Raw genomic sequence first — 22298 nt, forward strand, 5'->3', positions numbered from 1 at the left:
CACTTGAATTTGAAAAACATAGAACACAGAAGCCCTCTCTTCTCCTCTGTTCTGTCTTTCTATTTCTCCGTCTTTCTGTTGCCCTCCTCCCTACATTGTTTATTGCGTCACACATAAACACATGTCACATAAACACATGTCTAACTGACTACTTCCAGCTGAGAGACAGGGTCCATCTCAGCTGACAGACAAGGTAAAGGAGCAGGTTTCAACCTGTTCTTACAGTCACTCGCATACATAAGGCTGCAAACGCTTGGTGATGTAGATGTGGTGGCCACTGGGCAGGCTTTGTGGATATGACTAAGGTCCTTAGCACTATTCCGATTGTGTGAAATGGAGCATTGGTGGGTGTGTTCTCAGAGGCTGCCACAGGGAGGCAGTGGAGGCACACTCTCGAGCTCAGCTCAGGCCACTAAGCATTTTGCACGTGAAATGCTGCAGTTGTTTGACACTGTTGTGCAGACCAGCCATGCTATTGGTTCAAATTCATTCTTTGGGGAATTAATGGGGTACCATTCCTTCGCCGACGTGCACACTAAAGAGAATAGCTACGAGGGGGGTGCACTACGAGGATGGTGTACCACAAGGGGGTGGACTTGCTACCCGTCACCCCTCATCAAATAAACCCATTAGTTTACGGTTAGACCAACAGAAAATGACATATTTGTGTACTTCAAGGTCATAGACACATATTTGGCAGTGACTACACACTCTAATTGGATTATCTGCATATTGCTTAAGGTGCTTCACCATGCTTGGAAGTGTACACCTCCTGGTCTCACAAATCAGATAACGCTTGTCATTTCTCACCGTCCAATTCCTCCAGCCTCTGCCTGGGGGCCATTGATTAACCAGCTGTTTCAGGCCTCCCTTCTTTCCTTCTCCACTTAGGTGTGGCAAATCGAAAGACGATATTTATCAATGACTTTGCATATCGAGACATCAAAGCAAAGGATTTCTCCTCCTCTTCTCGGGTTTCGGCACAGCACGTTCTTATCTTTTGGAATATCGAGGATCAGAGAGTGTAAGTAGAGGTAGAACATGGAACGGGAGAGAGTACTCGTGTTTCCCCAGGGAGCTTATCGGAATGGGAAAGGAAGTTCGGCGAGGGTGAAATTGTGATTCGGGACAGCGGTGTGTCATATCTTCTCTGCTGCCCCATTATTATCATTTTTTGAACCTTTATTTAACCAGGCAAGTCAGTTAAGAACAAATTCTTATTTACAGTGACGGCCTACCCCGGCCAAACCCTAACCCAGACAGCGCTGTCATATTAATGCAGCATCACACTAACTGATGGCTAAAGTCACTGATGACACCAGTGACTTTCTTCAGTGTCCTCTGGATGAAGAATGGAATGCATGTGCATGGTTCATTCTCTTTAATAATATGCAGTTTTAGCAGACACATTTATCCAACGCGACTTACGGTTAAATCAAATATTCAGTCCATGTGGCCCATATGGAAATCAAACTCACAAGCCTGGTGTTTAAGCACCATGCTCCAACTAACTGAACCATCACAGCCGCTTGAAAATCTGAATGGAAATCTGCCTTGTTTTATCTTTTTGGGAGCATTGACATTATCTGAACAGTAACTGTATCATAAAAATGAAGAGCGCCGTAACAATCAAAATGGAGAGAGAGAGAGAATAAAGAGGGCGGTATGACAAGCAGTGTCTAACTATGAACGTGATGTCATCTTAAGTTACAGGGGAGATAAGACAGTAGGGTGAGGCAAGATGGGGTCACAGGGGTCCAGATCCATCCAATCACCCAAACAGACTCTGACCAGAACTGACAACAACGGCTCTACCAGAATGCATTGGGGCTAGATCTATCAGAGGTAACTGCCAACCTTAATCATCGTCATCATCATCCTCTCCAACCCTCCAATCTTCCCTCTTTGAGAAGGTATCCAGTGTCATATTCATTAGTGCACACGGAAAGGAACACGAAAAGATTGTTTCTTATTGGAGAAAGTCAGGTCGTCCCTCCGTGTTTCAGTCTGTTTTCTTTAGTTTGGTGCCTAATGAACAGTACCCAGGTGTAATCTCCATGTGAGGTCCAATTCCAAACTCCTCTCCTCCCTGTTGTTACCTCTCTTTAACTGTCTCTCTCCATTTACCTCTACCTCTCCGACGATCTCTTTATCTTAATCTCTCTGTGGTTTTGGGGCCTGTCACTCATCGATACTGGCACGCTGTCTTTCTCTTTGGCGTTTGATGAGGAGAATGTTTCGCGAGGGCTACAGCTGCTCCCTGCACAGCAGCTGTAGCCCTCGGCCGTTTGAACTACAGCTGACAGAGCGCTACGTGGGATAAGGATAAAGCCCTCAGGATGTGGGGCTAAACACTCATTTGAGAGGGATTTGTGCTGAAAGATGTTCAATGCGGTATATTCATTGCAGAAGCAGAGTGGTTCTGGAGGTAGTTGGAATTGGAGTCATAACTCAGAAGCTATGAGGAATACTTTGATGACAGTCACAGTGATAATAAGTATGAATACTGTATAACCTTAGCAGAGGTCAGCTAGTTTAAACTAGCTTAGCACCGTATAGTGATTTCACCTTTCCTGAAACCTTCAGTAACTTTTGGCCATTTTCCTACTCTTCCACACGTACCTTTGCGGTTCATGCCCATCTGTAGGCACTTGAGCAGGCGGCAGTACTGGCAGCGGTTGCGTTGCTTGCGAGACATCTCACAGTTTTTGTCACGGCTGCAGCGGTAGACGCGCTTGTTGCAGATGCTGCGCTTGAAGAAGCCCTTGCAGCCCTCGCAGGAGATGATGCCATAGTGCAGGCCCGTCGCACGGTCGCCACAGATGAGGCACAAGCGCGGGTCAGCCTGATCATCTGAGAGACAGAAAAGACAGAAAGAGAGCAAAGAAGAAAAGGAAAGAAAATAGATTTAAAAAAAGAAAGGATGAAAGAAAGAAAAAAAGGATAGATATAGAACATAAGGGGGAAAGATTTATTCACAGTTCCGTATCAGTCATGCATAATGTCAATTATGTAAATGCAAGGTCAATCATTCACTCCATGGGATCACTGCCACATCCCCAATCTTGTACTGAGCAAATAAAGTTACATATCTTAGAGACATGAATGTATAGTCATTACAGTCCAAAGCCCTCTTGGTGATTGCTCATCCATATATTCTTATTCCATTCCTTTACTTAGATGTGTGTGTATAAGGTAGTTGTTGTGGAATTGTCAGATTACTTGTTAGATATTGCTGCACTGTCGGAACTAGAAGCACAAGCATTTCACTACACTCGCAATAACATCTGCTAACCATGTGTATGTGACCAATAACATTTGGTGACTACCATTGTTCTTGCAAGACTTTTGCTTGAACATAAAACCATATTGTCAAAAACCTACGGTTCAAATAAATGGTCTGAGTATTTGCATCCCTTAGCGCAGTAAAAAAAAAAAGAAAAGTAAAAGAAACCAACTTTTAATTTCTCTCATTATAGTAAGTATGACATTCCTAATTCTGTCCCTGCCACACCAGCACAACATCTTCCCTCTGCACATGCTCTCCCTCGCACATCCTCCATTTTGTGTCAGCCGTATGTAGCAGAATGGCTGCGAGCGCTGGGAGCTGTCATGTCAGATAGGGCGACCGCAGCCGTCCGGAGCCTCCTGCATACCGACAGAATCAGCCTGAGAGGCCGCTTGAGCGCCATGCCGCCTGGCATCTGATCTCACCATGCCCATGGACTTGGGTTGTTATGCTAGGGAACATGAGGCATGAGTGAGGAGGATAGGTATGAGGAACAAAGCAGACCTGACCAGAGCAGACCATAGCAGACCGGACCAGAGCAGACCAGACAGGACCAGAGCAGACCAGACAGGACCAGAGCATACCGGACCAAAGCAGACCAGAGCAGACCGGGCCAGAGCAGACCGGGTCAGAGCAGACCGGGCCAGAGCAGACCGGGCCAGAGCAGACCAGACCAGACCAGAGCGGACCAGACCAGACCAGACCAGACCAGACCAGAGCAGACCAGAGCAGACCAGAGCAGACCAGAGCAGACCGTACCAGAGCAGACCGGACCAGAGCAGACCGGACCAGAGCAGACCGGACCAGAGCAGACCGGACCAGAGCAGACCGGACAAGAGCAGACCGGACAAGAGCAGACCGGACAAGAGCAGACCAGAGCAGACCGGACCAGAGCGGACCAAACCAGTTGTTTCATACAGGTACAAGTTACTGCTGACCTAAAAAAATATTTAAGATATCTTCTATAATTTTTCTCAGTTCCCTCCTTTTCCCTACCACCCAATACAAGATGTCTGTTTGAGGGTAGGGCAACCATTTTGAGTTTCCCCAGCCCAGGACCACTGAAGGCTTTATTCATGCACACACTCATATGCCGAGGGCCTGTGATTCCCACTGTACTAAAATATATGCGGCCACACTCATCATGCAAATAGGAGCTGGTTAGGCGAGGGGCGGAGGGGGTTTGGTGGAGGGCGAGGGGCGGAGATGAGTTTGGTGGAGGGCGAGGGGCGGAGATGGGTTTGGTGGAGGGCGAGAGGCGGAGAGGGTTTGGTGGAGGGTGAGGGGCGGAGGGTGAGGTGCGGAGATGGGTGAGGGGAGGAGATGGGTTTGGTGGAGGGCGAGGGGCGGAGATGGGTTTGGTGGAGGGCGAGGGGCGGAGATGGGCTTGGTGGAGGGTGAGGGGCGGAGATGGGTGAGGGGAGGAGGGCGAGGGGCAGAGATGGGTTTGGTGGAGGGCGAGGGGCGGAGATGGGTTTGGTGGAGGGCGAGAGGCGGAGAGGGTTTGGTGGAGGGTGAGGGGCGGAGGGCGAGGTGCGGAGATGGGTGAGGGGAGGAGATGGGTTTGGTGGAGGGCGAGGGGCAGAGATGGGTTTGGTGGAGGGCGAGGGGCGGAGATGGGTTTGGTGGAGGGTGAGGGGCAGAGGGCGAGGGGCGGAGATGGGTGAGGGGAGGAGGGCGAGGGGCAGAGATGGGTTTGGTGGAGGGCGAGGGGCGGAGGGGGTTTGGTGGAGGGCGAGGGGCGGAGGGGGTTTGGTGGAGGGCGAGTGGCAGAGGTGGTTTGGTGGAGGGTGTGAGGAGAGTAAAATGGGGAACACATGCAATGTATGGTATGGTTTTTGTGTGTACATTTGCATTTTAGTAATTTAGCAGATGCTCTTATCCAGAGCGACTTACAGTAGTGAGTGCATACATTTTTCATACTGGTCTCCCGTGTGTAGAAATGAGGTAAGGAGGATTGGAAGAGGAAGTGGGAGTGGGAATGAATTGTACGGATGAGCGCGCATGTTAAAACAGAAGCTTGGTCGAGACAAACTGTTTTTTCTTTTTAGGGGGTAGATCAGATGTAATACTGCAGATAGATTGTGTCTTCCATTAATGTAATTGTCTGCATCATTTCCAATCCCCCAAATATTTTTTTGTAAATATATATACTACCGTTCAAAAGTTTGGGGTCACTTAGAAATGTCCTTGTTTTTGAAAAAAAGGTACATTTTTTTCCATTAAAATAAAATTGATCAGAAACACAGTGTCACTTAGAAATGTCATTGTTTTTGAAAGAAAAGCACTTTTTGTCCATTAAAATAACATTAAATTGATCAGAAATACAGTGCAGACATTGTTAATGTTGTAAATGACTATTGTAGCTGGAAATGGCAGATTTTTAATAGAATATCTACATAGGCATACAGAGGCCCATTATCAGCAACCATCACTCCTGTGTTCCAATGGCACGTTGTGTTAGCTAATTTAAGTTTATCATTTTAGAAGGCTAATTGATCATTAGAAAACCCTTATGCAATTATGTTAGCACAGCTGCAAACTGTTGTTCTGATTTAAATAATCTTCTTATTTAGACTAGTTGAGTATCTGGAGCATCAGCATTTGGGTTCGATTATGGCCAGAAACAAAGACCTTTCTTCTGAAACTCGTCAGTCTTTTCTTGTTCTGAGAAATGAAGGCTACACTATGCGAGAAATTGCCAATAAACTGAAGATCTGGTACAATACTGTGGACTACTCCCACAGAACTGCGCAAACTAGCTCTAACCAGTATAGAAAGAGGAGTGGGAGGCCCCGGTGCACAACTGAGCAAGAGGACAAGTACATCAGAGTGTCTAGTTTGAGAAACAGATGCTTCACAAGTCCTCAACTGGCAGCTTCATTAAATAGTACCCGCAAAACACTAGTCTCAACGTCAACAGGGAAGAGGCGACTCCGGGATGCTGGCCTTCTAGACAGAGTTCCTCTGTCCGGTGTCTGTGTTCTTTTGCCCATCTTAATCTTTTATTTTATTGGCCAGTCTGAGATATGGCTTTTTCTTTGCAACTCTGCCTAGAAGGCCAGCATACCGGAGTCACCTCTTCACTGTTGACGTTGAGACTGGTGTTTTGCGGGTACTATTTAATGAAGCTGCCAGTTGAGGACTTGTGAGGCATCTGTTTCTCAAACTAGATATTCTAATGTACTTGTCCTCTTGCTCAGTTGTGCACCGAGGCCTCCCACTCCTCTACACTGTATTTCTGATCAATTTAATGTTATTTTAATAGACAAAAAATGTGCTTTTCTTTCAAAAACAAGGACATTTCTAAGTGACCCCAAACTTTTGAACGGTAGTGTGTGTATATATATATATATATATATATTTCGATATTTTCCCCTACCACGCCTCCCCTAATTGGAGTAAAGTAATGGACAACACCACTTAGGCTTCTACTTCCAGCTTATACACACTATATAAAACATTTTGTCTCAACTGTTAGCCAACTTAAGCTACACTACCTCACAAAGACCTCCAAACAGGGTTCTTCACAGAAGGGGTCTCAAACTCAGTGGGTGTCATTCTGTATTTGCATCTGTCACAGACCCCCCCCCCCCCCCCCACACACACTTAGATTTAAATCCGACACTTTGGATAAATGGCCTAAGGATAAGTTGTTTGTAACTGGTATCCTGTTGATAGTAAGTCTTTGCTATCTTTCTGGGACCACCAAGTGAGTCAAGCTCCTTGGGAGTTTGAAACCCTACCCTCTATCTGTATTGGCATCCTACGGGGCACTGGCAGCGCCAACCTCTGTTGGAGTTTTTCAGAGCGAGCATGAGTCCCTCCAACCAGGTCAAAACCACTTCAGTACCATCATCCACCCAGATAGAATGGTTTGAGCCTGAAATCGCTTGACATTTCCCCCTATCAGGAGATCTGAGGGAAAAACCATAATATGACACTTAAAAGTTTCTGAAAATCAGCTGTGAAGGATTTCATATCGGAGTCATTTCTCAATTATAGTTCCCACTGCTTCAGTAATGGGATGAGGTACATTGACAAGCATTTATAAGATGCCAGGGACAAGTAAACACATTGGCCTAGATTTACTAGCTACAGCAGTGGAGATGACAAAACAACGTATTGTATAGCAACGTTACCTTGATTTCGGCTCTATTTTTCGACACCGACAACAAAGTATTGATATTTATTCGCCAATAAACAAGCTCCATTGTAAGTCTGAAAATGGGCCGTTTTCCTATTCAGCGCCTGTTTGTGATAATCTCCTCTAGTCTTCTAAATAAGGGGTGATTTAGCTGCAGTGGGCATCATCATTGGCAATCTCCACTCACCAAAGAGGCTGTGTGTGTGCGTGTGTGTGTTTTTGTTTGTGTGAGTGTGTGCGTGTGTTTGTGCATGCACCTGTGTTTGTGTGCATATACTGCTCTCCATTCACAATCAGCTTCAACACTTAACCATTTTTGTTGCTATCTGTAGCTAATACCCAGCGGTGGATCTCCATTTTACAGTACTGTATGTACAAGCGGAGGAGAAGCAGGTTGAGAGAATATAAAATAGACAGGAAAGATCGTGTGTTAGTTGGCTTCAAGCATCAGTCGACTTATATTAGAGATCTCTCTGAGCTGTGTGAACTACAGTATGTGTGAAGTGTGTGTGTGTCTGTCTGTCTGTGTGTTTGTGCCGCACACATCATATTAACTGAGAGGAGCAGTTCACACTCTTCGGGATGAGAGGGGAAGCCCATTGCGGAGGAAATAGAAGCGCTTGTAAAATCTTAAATTGCATAATCCCCCAACCTTCCTCCACCGTCTAAATCCTCTGAGCACGGCTGGGGAATTAAGCACAGGCCTTCTGCCCCTTTCTTCTCTGCCGGCACATCAGGCTGGCAGGAGAATTAGCTCTGTCAAAAATCCGCCACAGTACCAACCCCCCAAACACACACACACACGTACGCATGTACAGTACCAATCAAAAGTTTGGACACACCTACTCATTCAAGGGTTTTTCTTTATTTTTACTTTTTTCTACATTGTAGAATAGTAGTGAACACATCAAAACTATGATATAGTAACCAAAAGAGTGTTAAACAAATCAAAATATATTTTTGATTTTTGATCCTTCAAAGTATCCACCCTTTGCATTGATGACAGCTTTGCACACTCTTGGCATTCGCTCAACCAGCTTCACCTGGGATGCTTTTCTAACAGTCTTGGAGTTCCCACATATGCTGAGCCCTTGTTGGCTGCTTTTCCTTCCCTCTGCGGTCCAATTCATCCCAAACCAGTTCAATTGGGTTGAGGTCGCGTGATTGTGGAGGCCAGGTCATCTGATGCAGCACTCTGGGTCAAATAGCTATTACACAGCCTGGAGGTGTGTTGGGTCATTGTCCTGTTGAAAAACAAATTATAGTCCCACTAAGCGCAAACCAAATGGGATGGCGTATCGCTGTAGAATGCTGTGGTAGCCATGCTGGTTAAGTGTGGCTTGAATTCTAAATAAAATCACAGACCGTGTCACCAGCAAAGCACCATCACACCTTCTCCTCCATGCTTCACAGTGGGAACCACACATGCAGTGATCCTCCGTTCAATAAGAAGAAGCAAGTCTCTTCTTCTTATTGGTGTCCTTTGGTAGTGGCTTCTTTGCAGATATTCAACCATGAAGGCCTGATTCACAAAGTCTCCTCTGAACAGTTGATGTTGTGATGTGTCTGTTACTTGAACTCTGTGAAGCATTTACTTGGGCTGCAATTTCTGAGGCTGGGAACTCTAATGAACGAAAGATAGAGATGGTGAAAGAAGTAGCGATAGACAGAGATGGTGAAAGAGGTAGCGATAGACAGATGGTGAAAGAGGTAGCGATAGACAGAGATGATGAAAGATGTAGCGATAGACAGAGATGGTGAAAGATGTAGCGATAGACAGAGATGGTGAAAGATGTAGCGATAGACAGAGATGGTGAAAGACAGAGATGATGAAAGATGTAGCGATAGACAGAGATGGTGAAAGATGTAGCGATAGACAGAGATGGTGAAAGACAGAGATGATGAAAGATGTAGCGATAGACAGAGATGGTGAAAGAGGTAGCGATAGACAGAGATGGTGAAAGAGGTAGCGATAGACAGAGATGGTGAAAGAGGTAGCGATAGACAGAGATGGTGAAAGAGGTAGCGATAGACAGAGATGGTGAAAGATGTAGCGATAGACAGAGATGGTGAAAGAGGTAGCGATAGACAGAGATGGTGAAAGACAGAGGTGTTGAAAGAGGTAGCGATAGACAGAGATGATGAAAGATGTAGCGATAGACAGAGATGGTGAAAGAGGTAGCGATAGACAGAGATGGTGAAAGAGGTAGCGATAGACAGAGATGGTGAAAGATGTAGCGATAGACAGAGATGGTGAAAGATGTAGCGATAGACAGAGATCATGAAAGAGAGAGTGAGAAAAGAGTGGAGTGTGTGAAAGAGTGGGTGTGTGTGTAAGTGTATGAAAGTGTGCATGCGTTTGTGTTTGTGTGTGTGTGTGTGTGTGTGTGTGTGTGTGTGTGTGTGTGTGTGTGTGTGTGTGTGTGTGTGTGTGTGTGTGTCAGAGAGAGGGGGGGATGATTATGACATCAGATGTACATGGCTTTCAATCCTCTTATGCAGGTCAGTGAACTGCTAAATAGCGTCAAGGCATATGGATGCTTCCCAGCTGAAACAGTTTGTGCATATATTATGATGGCATTTTGTGACGTTTTTGTTCGTATTGAACGTTGGTAAGGGTTTTTCCGTCTGTTCAGGCACACCAAAAAGAATTCTCGAGGAACACCGAAGTCAGTAGCCGCAGTCTACGCACCTTCGTCGATGATTGGTCAACAGTAGGGATTCTTCAATAAAGTTGTTGTTTTCATGCAGATTTTTTCATTGAGAAATACTGCACCAAACATCTTAGTTAGATGTAAAATTGTGCGACTAAGATCTCCTCGGCAAAAACGTCAAAATGAATGACACATTTCTTGAGTTATCTTAGTTTCATTTGGACTATTTTGAGGAAGTGTTAACTGGCTACAGCGTCTCAAAATGGACAAACCATACTATTGTCGCTTTTTTTCTTGTTTTTCAAGCAAAGGTCTTTTAAGGGAATTTATGTGAGCATCCTCGTTCAGACTAGGCGCCAGCCCAACTGAAGCATGCTGGCGCCTTTAGGGTCAGTGAGCTGCCTAATAGGACTGCGATTCAGTCTAGCCCCCTGGAGGTTCACGCGGGCAGGAGGGGGTTACAGGGGCCTAGCGCGCGCGCATGTGTGTGTAGGGGGGGGGGTAGAGACACACATGGGCATGGCCTCAGCTGCACTGCTAAGGGCCCAACACACCCCAAGGGCCCAACACACTGTCCTTTGGCATGGCCTTAATAGAAACACAGTGATGGGGAGGTACAACCACTTTACACACACAACAGCACATGCACACGGACGCACATCCACTCATGCAAACACAAAAAGACACACAATTTGCTGAAGAGTGTGTTTCTTTTTAAAGCTGAAGTTGGTAGCCATCTTCGACATCATGGTCTTTTTTTTTTATAGCTCTTTACTGTTTGCCTTGTCAGTCTGGGTTTGTTTAGCTAATGTCCAAAGCAACAGAAACCAAAAACATTTATAAGCCTCTGGAAAATACTCCTGGACCACCTGAAGGCACCACAGACTCTGGGCCCCTTTAAAAACTGGCCTAAATACTCTTCTCTTTAGGAAGGCCTACAGTTGATTTACCTGTGTTCCTTATTGTCCCCGTCCCTTGTCAGATGCGTTCTTTGTGTCAGTAGCCCGGTCTAGTTGTGTCCTCTGTCTTCCTCTCGTTTTTATTATTTTAATGTACTTTGAGACTGTTTTTAAATGAAAAGTGGATTATGAATTAATTGTATAATAATTATTATTATAAACCGCTTGTGTATGCTATTATAAAGTGTTATAACATTCTGGTAATCTCTCTTGCGTTGGGTGTCAGCGTGAAGCCCCCTACACAGGAATGCAGCTTCCTGTTCAGATAGCAATGACCCCCCCTTGTCATCATTTTGCCCATGCTTTAGTACCATGGAAGACAGCTGCTGGTGCTAGAGAGAGAAAGCGGGACTCCCTAAATACGTCACTTTGATACAGCTACGACTTTTCACCGCAGGTTAGGAAAACTTATGCAGCAGGTTAGGAGAAATTATGTAGCATGTTAAGATAATTAGGTTAAGTAAGGGTTAGGGGAAATGTGCTTTTATACTGTTATGAAGTTACTTGTATTGAAGTGCTGTGTTTTTAGGGCGTCCCAGAGAAAGCTCTGGCCTGTGACCTCGGTCTTAATCCCCACCATTCACTAAGTATAGGGGCCTATTGCAAAAATGTTCTGCCATCAAGTTGTATGTGTTTACAGTGAGAATGTGCCTTGGAAGGCAAAATCCAAATGCTACATCAATTGTAATCAATAGGAGCTGCAATGCTCAAGGAAAGGCAATATATACTCCATACCGTTTTCCCCCCACAATCCAAGGATAGTAACTGGGACCTGGTGGATAGAAAGAATGAGTGAGAAAGAGAGAACGTGAGAGAGATAGAGAGAATTCTAAATTATAGAGACCGAGCGAAAGAGAGAGCAAAAGAGAGAGAGAGCGAAAAAGAGCGAGAGCGAAAGAGTAAGAGAGAGAGTGAAAGAGTGTGAAAGAGATAGAAAAATAACATTCTAGAGCCCAAGCGAATGAGGGACAGCAAGGGAGAGAAATAAAAGGGGATGTAAGAGAAAGGAGCGAGCTGGAGAGTGAGAGACTCACCAGAGTGGCATTATGTTCATGTACCAAAAGCTATTAGCATGGTGGGAACGTGGACTGCAAAGCCTCTCAAAGATATGTTAAAAAAAGTGAAGAGAGGAGCTTTTTGAAAGCCCCAAAGGTATTACCATTTAAATTGACTGGGTTTAGGTTTGGTCCTTTGTGGGGAGGAAGGGGGAGGTGCGAGGTTGAGGAGCAAGGGCGGCCATACTGTACGACAACAATAGCTATACTTGCTAGTTAGTTTCACACACCGATTTGTCCAGTGCTTGACTTGGGCAGGAGCTCATCGGAGCCGAGTACCGGCACCTCAAATTTTCTACTGCTTGAGCTTCTGTTCCTCTGACAGAATATTAGCTCAAAGTATTGAGCACCTAAATATAAAAAGTACCGGCACCCAAAATGAGCTCCTTTTGCAGTCCAAGTCAAGGACTGGATTTGCCAGGGCTAACATTTCGATGACAATAAGGACAAAGAGGTTACTGAATTTCACCAATGCATTTGACTTTACAAGCACATACTGTCAATGACACTTTGCATTTTTCCCCAGCATGTTTGATGCACATTTAATGAACATTGGCTTGGTGAAATGTTTCTTGCCACATTTCATAATTTACTTATGTGTCCTATTCCCGACATAAGACAGGAAGCCTGCTCCAGTTTCCAGGATTTCCGTCTTCTACTGGCCAGATGTTGCTACCTTTACACACATATCACTATTTTTCATGCTTCAAATAAATATTGGGTTGGTTTGGATAAATTGTGTTTTATAGTGCTCTTGAGTTACGCAGCGGTCTAAGGCACTGCATCTCAGTGCTTGAGGCGTCACTACAGACCCCCTGGTTCGATTTCAGGATGTATCACAACCGGACGTAATTGGGAGTCCCATAGGGCAGCGCACAATTGGCCCAGTGTCATTGTACATAATATTTTTTTTATCTTTACTGACCTAGTTAAATAAAGGTTAATAAAAAAAATCAACTAATGTATCCTTTTCTGGACATATTCCAGACCTTGATTAGTACATCTGGAGGCAATGTTGAAGTATTTAGGAGAAATTGTTCAGGGTAGCCGCCGAGAATAACATCGATGAATACACAGATACAGTGACTGAGTTCATCAGGAAGTGTATAGGAGATGTTGTACCCAATGTGACTATTAAAACCTACCCAAACCAGAAACAGATGGCAGCATTCGTGCAAAACTGAAAGCGTGAACCACCGCATTTAACCATGGCAAGGGGACTGGGAATATACAAGCAGTGTAGTTATTCTCTCCGTAAGGCAATCAAACAGGTAAAAGCCAGTACAGAGACAAAGTGGAATCACAATTTAACGGCTCACACACAAGACGTATGTGGCAGGGTCTACAGTCAATCACGGACTACAAAGGGAAACCCAGCCACGTCGCAGACACCAACATCTTGCATCAGGACAAGCTAAACACCTTCGCCCGCTTTGAGGATCACACAGTGCCACCGACGCAGCCCGCTACCAAGGACTGAGGGCTTTCCTTCTCCGTGGCCAACATTAATAACACATTTAGGCGTGTTAACTTCTCTAGGGTAGGGGGCAGCATTCGGAATTTTGGATAAAAAGCATGCCCAAATTAAACTGCCTGCTTCGCAGGCCCAGAAGATATGATATGCATTTAACTGGTAGATTTGGATAGAAAACACTCTAAAGTTTCCAAAACTGTTAAAATAGTGTCTGTGAGTATAACAGAACTGATTTGGCAGGCAAAAACCTGAGAAAAATCCATTCGGGAATTGGTTTCTTTTTGGTTTTGTAGTTTTCTATTCAATGCCATTACAGTATCCATTGACTTAGACTCAAATTGCAGTTCCTATGCCTTCCACTAGATGTCAGTCTTTAGAAATTGTTCCAGGCTTGTATTCTGAAAAATCAGGAAGTAAGAGCAGTCAATGAGTGGACCCTAAAGTGTCACAGAGCTTTTTCATGCGCGCGACCGAGAGTGCCTTTCTTGTTTACCTTTCATATTGACGACGTTATTGTCCGGTTGAAATATTATCGATTATTTAGGCTAAACACAACCTGAGGATTGAATATAAACATCGTTTGACATGTTTCTATGAACTTTACGGATACAATTTGGATTTTTTTGTCTGCCTGTTTTGACTGCGTTTGAGCCTGTGGATTACTGAAGAAAACGCGCAAACAAAACGGAGGTTTTTGGATATAAAGAGACTTTATCGAACAAAAGGAACATTTATTGAGTAAATGAATGTCTGCTGAGTGCAACCATATGAAGATCATCAAAGGTAAGGGATTCATTTTATCTCTATTTCTGACTTGTGTAACTCTTCTACTTGGCTGGTTACTATTTGTAATGATTTGTCTGCTATGTTCTCAAATAATCGTAAGGTATGCTTTCGCCGTAAAGCATTTTTTAAATCTGACACCGTGGTTGGATTCACAAGAAGTTCATCTTTAAACCTATGTAAAATATGTTTTGTTTTCTGAATTTTTATAATGAGTATTTCTGTATTTGAATTTGGCGCCCAGCAGTTTCACTGGCTGTTGAAGAGGTGGGACGCTAACGTCTCACGTACCCAAGAGAGGTTAACCCTCGCAAGGCTGCCGGCCCAGACGGCATCCCAAGCCGCGTCCTCAGAGCATGCGCAGACCAGCTTGCTGGAGTGTTTACGGACATATTCAATCTCTCCCTATACCAGTCTGCTGTCCCCACCTGCTCCATTGTTCCTGTACCCAAGAAAGCAAAGGTAACTGAACTAAATTACTATTGCTCCGTAGCACTCACTTCTGTCATCATAAAGTGCTTTTAGAGGCCCATTAAGAATCATATTACCTCTACCTTACCTGACACCCTCCTAGACCCACTTCAATTTGCTTACCGTCCCAAAGATCCACAGACGATGCAATCGCCATTGCACTGCACACCGCCCTCTCCTATCTGGACTAAAGGAATACCTATGTAAGAATGCTGTTCATTGACTACAGCTCAGCCTTCAACACCATAGTACCTCCAAGCTCATCATTAAGCTTGAGGCCCTGGGTCTCAACCCCACCCTGTGCAACTGTGTCCTGGACTTTCTGACGGGATGCCCCCAGGTGGTGAAGGTAGGAAACAACATCTCAACTTTGCTGATCCTCAACACTGGGGCCCCACAAGGGTGCGTGCTCAGCCCCCTCCTGTACTCCCTGTTCACCGATGGAGGCATGCATGGCCACTCAGTCAACTCAATCATCAAGTTTGGAGACGACAACGGTAGTGGATTTGATAACCAACAATTACAAGACAGCCTACAGGGAGGAGGTGAGGAGGGAGGAGGGATATGGAGGGATATGGATAGGAGGGAGCACCCTCCTATCCATATCGACGGGACGGCAGTGGAGAAGGTAGAAAAGCTAACAGTGCCTCGGCGTACACATCACTGACGATCTGAAATGGTCCACCCACACAGACAGTGTCATGAAGGTGCAAGAGTGCCTCTTCAACCTCAGGAGACTGAAGAAATTTAGCCCCTAAAACCCTCTCAAACTTTTACAGATGCACAATTGAGAGCATCCTGTCTGGCAGTAATCCTCACCTGGTACGGCAACTGCACTGCCCGCAACCGCAGGGCTCTCCAGAGGGTGGTGCGGTTTGCCTAACGCATCACCGGGGTCAAACTACCTACCCTCCAGGACACCTACAGCATCCGACATCAAATGAATGCCAAAAAGATCATCAAGGACAACAACCATCAGATCAACTGCCTGTTCACCCTGCTATCATCCAGAAGGCAAGGTCAGTACAGGTGCATCAAAGCTGGGGCCGAGAGACTGAAAAACAGCTTCTATCTCAAGGCAATCAGACTGTTATAGAGCCACCACTAACAGTCTTCCACCCGGTTACGTAACCCTGCACCTTAGAGGCTGCTGCCCTATATAGATAGACTTGGAATCACTGGCCACTTTAATAATAGAACACTACTCACTTTAATAATGTTTAAATAATGTTTACATACTGCTTTACTCATCGCATATATATATATATATACACTTCTCAAAAAATAAAGGGAACACTTAAACAACACAATGTAACTCCAAGTCAATCACACTTCTGTGAAATCAAACTGTCCAATTAGGAAGCAACACTGATTGACAATACATTTCACATGCTGTTGTGCAAATGGAATAGACAAAAGGTGGAAATTATAGGCAATTAGCAAGACACCCCCAAAAAAGGAGTGATTCTGCAGGTGGTGACCACAGACCACTTCTCAGTTCCTATGCTTCCTGGCTGATGTTTTGGTCACTTTTGAATGCTGGCGGTGCTCTCACTCTAGTGGTAGCATGAGACGGAGTCTACAACCCACACAAGTGGCTCAGGTAGTGCAGTTCATCCAGGATGGCACATCAATGTGGCAAAAAGGTTTGCTGTGTCTGTCAGCGTAGTGTCCAGAGCATGGAGGCGCTACCAGGAGACAGGCCAGTACATCAGGAGACGTGGAGGAGGCCGTAGGAGGGCAACAACCCAGCAGCCGGACCGCTACCCCCGCCTTTGTGCAAGGAGGATCAGGAGGAGCACTGCCAGAGCCCTGCAAAATGACCTCCAGCAGGCCACAAATGTGCATGTGTCTGCTCAAACGGTCAGAAACAGACTCCATGTGGGTGGTATGAGGGCCCGACGTCCACAGGTGGGGGTTGTGCTTACAGCCCAACACCGTGCAGGACGTTTGGCATTTGCCAGAGAACACCAAGATTGGCAAATTCGCCACTGGCGCCCTGTGCTCTTCACAGATGAAAGCAGGTTCACACTGAGCACGTGACAGAGTCTGGAGACGCCGTGGAGAACGTTCTGCTGCCTACAACATCCTCCAGCATGACCGGTTTGTCGGTGGGTCAGTCATGGTGTGGGATGGCATTTCTTTGGGGGGCCGCCCTCCATGTGCTCGCCAGAGGTAGCCTGACTGCCATTAGGTACCGAGATGAGATCCTCAGACCCCTTGTGAGACCATATGCTGGTGCGGTTGGCCCTGGGTTCCTCCTAATGCAAGACAATGCTAGACCTCATGTGGCTGGAGTATGTCAGCAGTTCCTGCAAGAGGAAGGCATTGATGCTATGGACTGGCCCGCCCGTTCCCCAGACCTGAATCCAATTGAGCACATCTGGGACATCATGTCTCGCTCCATCCACCAACGCCACGTTGCACCACAGACTGTCCAGGAGTTGGCGGATGCTTTAGTCCAGGTCTGGGAGGAGATCCCTCAGGAGACCATCCGCCACCTCATCAGGAGCATGCCCAGGCGTTGTAGGGAGGTCATACAGGCACGTGGAGGCCACACACACTACTGAGCCTCATTTTGACTTGTTTTAAGGCCATTACATCAAAGTTGGATCAGCCTGTAGTGTGATTTTCCACTTTAATTTTGAGCGTGACTCCAAATCCAGACCTCCATGGGTTGATAAATTTGATTTCCATTGATAATTCTTGTGTGATTTTGTTGTCAGCACATTCAACTATGTAAAGAAAAAAGTATTAAATAAGAATATTTCACTCATTCAGATTGTCACGTTCCTGACCTATTTATGTTAGTTGTTATGTGTGTTAGTTGGTCAGGACGTGAGGTTGGGTGGGCATTCTATGTTTTCTGTTTCTATGTTGGTTTTGGTTTGCCTGGTATGGCTCTTGATTAGAGGCAGGTGGTTTGCGTTTTCCTCTAATCAAGAGTCATATTTAGGTAGGGCATTCTCACTGTTTGTTTGTGGGTGATTGTCTCCTGTGTCTGTATGTATGTTCGTACCACATGGGACTGTAGCGTTTGTTTGTTTCGTTTCGTTTCGATGTCGTCTGTTTCCTGTACGTAAGTTTATGTTTAGTTATGTAAGTTTATGTTCAGGTTTTCGTCAACGTCGTTTTCTTGTTTTGTAGTTTGGAAAGTGTTTTGTTTCGTTTCGTGTTGCCATCGCATTTATAATAAAGATGGCTTATTTCCCAAATGCTGCGTATTGGTCTGAAGATCCTTCTCTCCTCACCTCGTCCGAGGATGAGGAGAGCACAAGCCGTTACAGAATCACCCACCACGCTAAGACCAAGCGGCTAGGGAAAACTAAATGGAGTAAGGGACAGGAGAAGAAGGAGAGATGGACATGGGACGATGTTTTGGATGGAAAAGGTGTCTACACATGGGAGGAGATCCTAGCTGGTAGAGATCGCCTCCCATGGGAACAGCTGGAGGCACTTAGGAGAGCAGAGGCTACCGGGGAGAGGAACCGGAGCTATGAGGGAACGCGTCTGGCACGGAAGCCGAAAAAGCCCGTAAGTAATTCCCAAAAATTTCTTGGGGGGGGGCTAGGAGGTAGTGGGCCAAGGGCAGGTAGGAGACCTGCGCCCACTTCCCAGGCTCACCGTGGAGAGCGGGAGTACGGGCAGGCGCCGTGTTACGCAGTAGAGCGCACGGTGTCTCCTGTACGAGTGCATAGCCCAGTGCGGGTTATTCCACCTCCCCGCACTGGGAGGGCTAGATTGGGTATTGAGCCAGGTGTCATGAGGCCGGCTCAACGCGTCTGGTCTCCAGTGCGTCTCCTCGGGCCGGCATACATGGCACCTGCCTTACGCATGGTTTCTCCGGTTCGCCTACATAGCCCGGTGCGGGTTATTCCACCTCCCCGCACTGGTCGGGCAACCGGGAGTATTCAACCAGGTAAGGTTGGGCAGGCTCAATGCTCAAGAGTGCCAGTACGCCTCCACGGTCCGGTATTTCCGGCACCACCTCCCCGCCCCAGCCTAGTACCTACAGTGTCTACACTACGCACTAGGCTACCAGTGCGTATCCTGAGCCCTGTTCCTCCTCCACGCACTCTCCCTGTAGTGCGTGTATCTAGCCCGGTGCCTCCAGTTCCGGCATCACGCACTAAGCCACCTGTGCGTCTCCAGAGCCCTGAACACACTGTATCTTCTCCCCCTACTAATCCTGATGTGCTTGTCCTCAGCCCGGTGTCACCAGTGCCGGTACCTCGCATCAGGGATAGAGTAGGCTTTGAGAGTACAGTGTGCCCTGTCCCTGCTCCCCGCACTAGTAGGAAGGTGCTTGTCATTAGCACGGTGCCTCCAGTTCCGGCACCACGCACCAGGTCTACAGTGCACCGTATCCGGCCAGAGCCATCCGTCTCCCCAGCGCCATCTGAGCCATCCGTCTCCCCAGCGCCATCTGAGCCATCCGTCTCCCCAGCGCCATCTGAGCCATCCGTCTCCCCAGCGCCATCTGAGCCATCCGTCTCCCCAGCGCCATCTGAGCCATCCGTCTCCCCAGCGCCGTCTGAGCCATCCGTCTGCCATGAGCCTGCAAAGCCGCCCGTCTGCCATGAGCCTGCAAAGCCGCCCGTCTGCCATGAGCCTACAGAGCCATCCGCCAGACAGGAGCCGCTAGAGCCGTCAGCCAGACAGGAGCCGCTAGAGCCGTCAGCCAGACAGGATCCGCCAGAGCCGCCAACCAGACAGGATCTGCCAGAGCCGCCAACCAGACAGGATCTGCCAGAGCCGCCAACCAGACAGGATCTGCCAGAGCCGCCAACCAGACAGGATCTGCCAGAGCCGCCAACCAGACAGGATCTGCCAGAGCCGCCAACCAGACAGGATCTGCCAGAGCCGCCAACCAGACAGGATCTGCCAGAGCCGCCAACCAGACAGGATCTGCCAGAGCCGCCAGCGAGCCATGAGCAGCCAGAGCCGTCAGAGAGCCATGAGCAGCCAGAGCCGTCAGAGAGCCATAAGCAGCCAGAGCCGTCAGAGAGCCATGAGCAGCCAGAGCCGTCAGAGCGCCATGAGCGTCGAGAGCCGTCAGCCTGCCATGAGCGTCGAGAGCCGTCAGCCTGCCATGAGCGTCGAGAGCCGTCAGCCTGCCATGAGCGTCGAGAGCCGTCAGCCTGCCATGAGCGTCGAGAGCCGTCAGCCAGCCATGAGCGTCGAGAGTCGTCAGTCAGCCATGAGCTGCCCTTCAGCCTAAAAAGGCTAGATACCCAGAACTGCCCATCAGTCCAGAGCTGTCTCTCTGTCCGGAGCTGCCTTTCAGTCCGGAGTTGCCCCTCTATCCTGATCTCCCTCTCTATCTTTATCTACCTCTATATTCTTATCTATCCCTCTGTATTGATTTATCTCTCTGTCCCGGTGTTGTCCTTATTGGGTATGTTATTAAGAGGATTTTGTGGGGGAGAAAAGAGGGTGGACATTTTTGGAGGGAGGAAGCTAGGATGGATTATGGTGGGGTGGGAACCGCGCCCGGAGCCTGAGCCACCACCGTGGTTAGATGCCCACCCAGACCCTCCCCTAGTCCTTGTGCTGGTGCGTCCGGAGTTCGCACCTTGTGGGGGGGGTACTGTCACGTTCCTGACCTATTTATGTTAGTTGTTATGTGTGTTAGTTGGTCAGGACGTGAGGTTGGGTGGGCATTCTATGTTTTCTGTTTCTATGTTGGTTTTGGTTTGCCTGGTATGGCTCTTGATTAGAGGCAGGTGGTTTGCGTTTTCCTCTAATCAAGAGTCATATTTAGGTAGGGCATTCTCACTGTTTGTTTGTGGGTGATTGTCTCCTGTGTCTGTATGTATGTTCGTACCACATGGGACTGTAGCGTTTGTTTGTTTCGTTTCGTTTCGATGTCGTCTGTTTCCTGTACGTAAGTTTATGTTTAGTTATGTAAGTTTATGTTCAGGTTTTCGTCAACGTCGTTTTCTTGTTTTGTAGTTTGGAAAGTGTTTTGTTTCGTTTCGTGTTGCCATCGCATTTATAATAAAGATGGCTTATTTCCCAAATGCTGCGTATTGGTCTGAAGATCCTTCTCTCCTCACCTCGTCCGAGGATGAGGAGAGCACAAGCCGTTACGCAGATCTAGGATGTGTTATTTTAGTGTTCCCTTTATTTTTTTGAGCAGTGTATATATATACTGTATTCTATACTACTGTATTTTAGTCAATGCCACTCCGACATTGCTCAATTTAATATTCATATATTTCTCAATTCCATTCTTTTACTTTTATATTTGTGTTTATTGTTGTGAATTGTTAGATACTACTGCACGGTTGGAGCCAGAAACACAAGCATTTCGCTTTCGCTACACATCTGCTAAATATGTGTATGTGACCAATAAAATGATTTGATTTGATTTGAAATTGTCTGACTTTCTTAATCTTTTGACATTAAGTAAATGTCTTTCCATTTTGACAAAGAGGTGCCAATTGACTTGTAGGCTATTTCTAAAATGTCCCAAAAATATTATAGAAATGCGTGTATTAATGTCTACATTTCTTTTTGCCACGTTTATTCTATTACAGAGACGTTAATGCATACTTTAAAATTATAGTTTGTAAGCTAAATTTAAAAATCAAACATGTAAAAAGACTACAACATTTTCCTTAAAGTATCATTTTTGGAAAGTACTAATGTTACTGTACCCACTAAAAGAAAAAAATACTTAAAAACTGATTTTTGTCTTTGAAACATTTAAATGAAATACTGTAGAATTCCATGAATTCTTATGGAGGACTATTTTCTGAGGAGTGCCAATATGGCCGACCGGTAGCTTCAAAGCCTCTCAATGGCCAATACATAGCATAAGCAATCCAGGGTTATATATATACACAGTGCATTTGTAAAGTATTCAGACCCCTTGACTTATTCCACATTTTGTTACGTTACAGCCTTATTCTAAAATGGATTAAATTGTTTCCCCCACCTCGTCAATCAATCTAGTTTTTAGAAATGTTTGCAAATGTATTAAAAATAAAACACGGAAATATACATTTACATAAGTATTCAGACCCTTTACCCAGTATTTTGTTGAAGCACCTTTGGCAGCGATTACAGCCTTGAGTCTTGGGTATGACGCTACAAGCTTGGCACACAAGCTTGGAGTTTCTCCCATTTTTCTCTGCAGAACTTCTCAAGCTCTGTCAGGTTGGATGGGGAGCGTCGCTGCACAGCTATTTTCAGGTCTCTCCAGAGATGTTTGATCGGGTTCAAGTCGGGGCTCTGGCTGGGCAACACAAGGACATTCAGAGACTTGTTCCAAAGCCACTCATGCATTGTCTTGGCTGTGTGCTTAGGGTCGTTGTCCTGTTGGAACGTGAACCTTCACCCCAGTCTGAGGTCCTGAGCGCTTTGGAGCAGGTTTTCATCAAGGATCTCTCTGTACTTTTCTCCGTTCATCTTTCCCTCGATCCTGACTAGTCTCCCAGTTGCTGCCGCTGAAAAACATC

At 46.3% G+C, this 22298-nt stretch overlaps 1 protein-coding gene across 5 annotated transcripts in view; it reads right to left on the reverse strand.

Annotated features, from left to right (window-relative positions):
- LOC129818960 (nuclear receptor subfamily 6 group A member 1-A-like) overlaps window positions 1-22298 on the reverse strand; it is a 191625-nt gene that overhangs the window by 10483 nt on the left and 158844 nt on the right. For all 5 annotated transcript variants that reach the window (XM_055875350.1, XM_055875347.1, XM_055875346.1 and 2 more), the window contains one exon: window positions 2623-2853. In XM_055875350.1, the coding sequence (XP_055731325.1) occupies window positions 2623-2853 (231 nt within the window). The remainder of the gene's footprint in view (window positions 1-2622; window positions 2854-22298) is intronic.

This window comes from Salvelinus fontinalis, chromosome 21 (assembly GCF_029448725.1).
Source record: "Salvelinus fontinalis isolate EN_2023a chromosome 21, ASM2944872v1, whole genome shotgun sequence".
NCBI classification, from domain to species: Eukaryota; Metazoa; Chordata; class Actinopteri; order Salmoniformes; family Salmonidae; genus Salvelinus; species Salvelinus fontinalis.